Source organism: Austrofundulus limnaeus, unplaced genomic scaffold (genome assembly GCF_001266775.1).
Source record: "Austrofundulus limnaeus strain Quisiro unplaced genomic scaffold, Austrofundulus_limnaeus-1.0 Scaffold97, whole genome shotgun sequence".
In the NCBI taxonomy this organism is placed as follows: domain Eukaryota; kingdom Metazoa; phylum Chordata; class Actinopteri; order Cyprinodontiformes; family Rivulidae; genus Austrofundulus; species Austrofundulus limnaeus.
Window position 1 is genome coordinate 109,735 of NW_013952499.1, and position 3,257 is coordinate 112,991.

At 39.7% G+C, this 3,257-nt stretch overlaps 2 protein-coding genes across 2 annotated transcripts in view; one reads left to right on the forward strand and one right to left on the reverse strand.

Moving 5' to 3' along the window:
- Window positions 1–358, reverse strand: part of pak1ip1 (PAK1 interacting protein 1) — a 2,596-nt gene extending 2,238 nt beyond the window's left edge. The window contains exon 1 of the mRNA XM_014012964.1: window positions 66–358. Coding sequence (XP_013868418.1) covers window positions 66–149 — 84 coding nt within the window. The 5' untranslated portion in view covers window positions 150–358. The remainder of the gene's footprint in view (window positions 1–65) is intronic.
- Window positions 359–866: 508 nt separating this feature from the next.
- LOC106520738 (poly(U)-specific endoribonuclease-C) overlaps window positions 867–3,257 on the forward strand; it is a gene marked incomplete in the record, with an annotated part of 5,698 nt that continues 3,307 nt past the window's right edge. Inside the window, 2 exon segments of the mRNA XM_014012965.1 lie at window positions 867–923; window positions 2,809–2,908. Coding sequence (XP_013868419.1) covers window positions 913–923; window positions 2,809–2,908 — 111 coding nt within the window.

Consider the following 3,257-nt stretch of genomic DNA (forward strand, 5'->3'; position numbering starts at 1 on the left):
CACACACACACACACACACACACACACACACACACACACACACACACACAAAAGTATCAACTCACATTTTCATCAGGATGTACTCTGTAACCAAAGATGATCTGCTCGTAGCAGCCAGCGATGAGCCCCACCACCTCCGCCATGCTCATTGGTTCCTACGGGGAGCTAAGCTAAGCTAGCAGGCTAACGAGTTTCCTTTAAGCATCCGCCTGTTTTTCTGTCAATAATATACAGCCTAAATAAAAAAGAACATCTGCTAAAAGACCRTGCAGACACCTCTGCGAGAAATATACTACAGAACAACAAAGAAAACAACGTGTCAAACCCACTAAAACGACATGCGAATCCAAAACAACGTGTGGAGCTAATGCGCATGCGCARAAGCAGCGTTTTCCTGTTAGCAGAGGTTTTCAAAGTAAAAGCTGAAACAGATTATTCTTGCTAGCAGAAGCAGGAATGGCTTGAGCGTCAGATCAGTATGACATTTTTAAAGCCATAAATGCCTCTAGTTTGGCCGTCTGTGAGGGCAGACTCATATACAATATATTATTCTTAGAAATACTCCACTTACAGTGAAATGACTCAGACTGAGTGATATTTTATAACTAAATTTGTTCGCATATCTCTCTTTAGGGACACTTCAGTTTATTAAAATCGTTAAACCTCTCGTTCCACGCCGAGAAAAAAAACCCGTAATATGTTACAGCATAACTAAACCCACAGGTAGCTGAATCAGAAGCCCCGCCCCATTATTGTTTTAGGAAGGAGGGACGAAGACGTCTTGAATCTCCTGATTGGCTAGTTTTCCTATGATTGACATCTCAGATAACCATTGGCGCACCAGTTTCTCTTCTGCTTTTCTGAGAATATTAGAATTCAGAGTATTTTTTTTCTTCCTCGCTGAACGAAGCCATGGCCAACAGGTAAGTCTTGTACTGCAAAGGAATTACAATAAAAAAAAAGTTTTATATWTGTATTTTTAATCGGGTTTCGAAGGAGCGCTCACAGATCATTTTAAGTTAACTTTTTAACCGTTATCACACTTTTTATTTAGACCTCATAGATTATCCTCWTCCGGTTTCTCATTAAAAACCGACTTGTGACATTTTAGAGTTGTATGGACTTAATAAAGAACACAGAAGAAGTTTTTGTCAGACACTTCCTGTCATTTCCTTCCTGATCATCTGTGGTTCCTRACATGTGGTGGTTTCAAAACACCTTTAATGCTTTTTATTAGCATTTAAAAATCAGATAAGCCCTGTGGYGCTGAATAAGCCTGTGTATCATTTAGCAAGGTTGCAAAAGTAAATAAAAGTTGATGTAATTTAAGGATGGGGGGTGTGGTGTTTGGAAGTTTACCCCTCTGGTTATCAGATTTTTCCACATTGTTTTGATTTGTCTGGCAGGTAAACAACAACAGGGAGGTGTTAGAGCTTCTCACATTTAGCTGGATAGTTTTTAGTTTAGTTATACTGTGTTAAAYAGTCAGATTTACACATTTTCCTGTGTTTTTTTCTGTGTGATTGAATGCAGCAGTGTTCAAAAACAAGATTTATGAGTCAACTTGTTTTCCAGTGGAAAACAGGGTTTTTATAAGTTTTTGACCTTCCTGACGAACATCTTTGAGCAACAAGTTTCTGCAAACTGTGAATAAACGAATCAGCAACAAACCCTAAAGGAGGACAGGGATTTCCACAAAGAGAACGACTTCAGACTTGTACGGTCTGTGCAAATAAAAACACACATCCTGTTTTTACTAACGGCTCCAAGCAKTGGGCGTAACCACCATAGGTACAGGTTGGGACATGGCCCCCCCCACTTATTTCAACCGAAGCAGGAAAAACAAGACCTTTAAAAAATGCCCCCCTTAGGATGGTGATTACGCGCTTGGCTCCATACGTATCACACGCAGCAGAAAACGTCACTTTCCTTCTCACTACTAGAGTACACTGTTCTGTAAGTTTGAATAAAGGATCAAAAACAAACCCCGGTTCTCTAATTGTGAAAAAAAAAAGGTTTTGTTTTCTTGGTCCTTTTTCTTTATTACCCTTTTTGCTTCTTTCACACACCTGGTCCTATTTTCTGCTTGTTTTATTACTTTTTCCACAGTATTTGAGGCATCTGGTGTTCGTAATCATTGTWTCCTTATATTTAGTTCCTGTAGGCTCTCGCCACACCGGGGTCAGGTTTGTTTTACGGGGTTTTGCGTTGGTGACAGATCTGAAATTATTTAGCTGATCTCATCAAAAAGCATCAGACATTTTTAAGTTTCAGAMGTCGGACTGCAGCAATCAATTTCTGAGACAGTTCTTCATTAATACACTAAATGACCTTGGGGCAAAAACATGCCTTTGATCCAATATGGTGGCTTTCAAGATGGTGGTCATGTTYTGATATAGCTACCCTCATCCATTACTTGCTGGCATTTTTTTTGATATTTTATTTTCCTTTTGTTTCTGAAATAAAAGGACATCTTGATTCTTTTGACTCACCCTGTATAAAGCATCTGCTTACTTCTGGAGGCTAGTCTAAATTTGGGACTTTGCAATTGAAGGAAACAACTTTTAAATATTTGTTTATGGTTCTRATAGGAAAATAGGCTTCTTGTTTTTATATGCATGCTTTATGAACTCTTKAAGTGTTTTAACACAAAGCTAACCCAGATAGACCACTCTATGGAGACTAATCAGTGCTTTAAATCACATTTATACACTGATGGGACACTTGGGTAGTGGGGGTTCAGTGCCTTGTCCAGGGAYACTTCAATATATGACTGAATGATGATTTTTTTTTTCAATCTTTATCCAGTCGACCGTCTAACAAGGAGCTGACTGAAGTGCTAAACCAACTCTGGAGCCTGGACACCAACCGYCTGAAGCCAGGAAAAGATTACAGAATCTCCCTCCAGGTCAGTGCTGCCACAGAGAAGGTGGAATGAAGGCAAATTAGTCGGTTTAAACACAGAGGCAGAGCGAGGTGACGYCTGCAACAAAATGAGTGGAGGTGGAAGTCAGAAAATATCAGTTTCTGAAGGGAACAGGTCTTTTTTAATTTAAAAGTAATCAGAGCCGGCTCTTGGCATAGGCGAACTAGGCGGTCGCCTAGAGCGCCACCTGCTGGAAGGGGTGCCGAACTGCAGGAAAAAAAAGTAATTGTTTGTAATCCCTGGTTGTAACTCTGCTCAGCGCCCCTTTCAATTAGCTTTGTCTTAAAAACTATAATGAAGTATTACAGGAAAAATAAAGTACCCAAAAAAC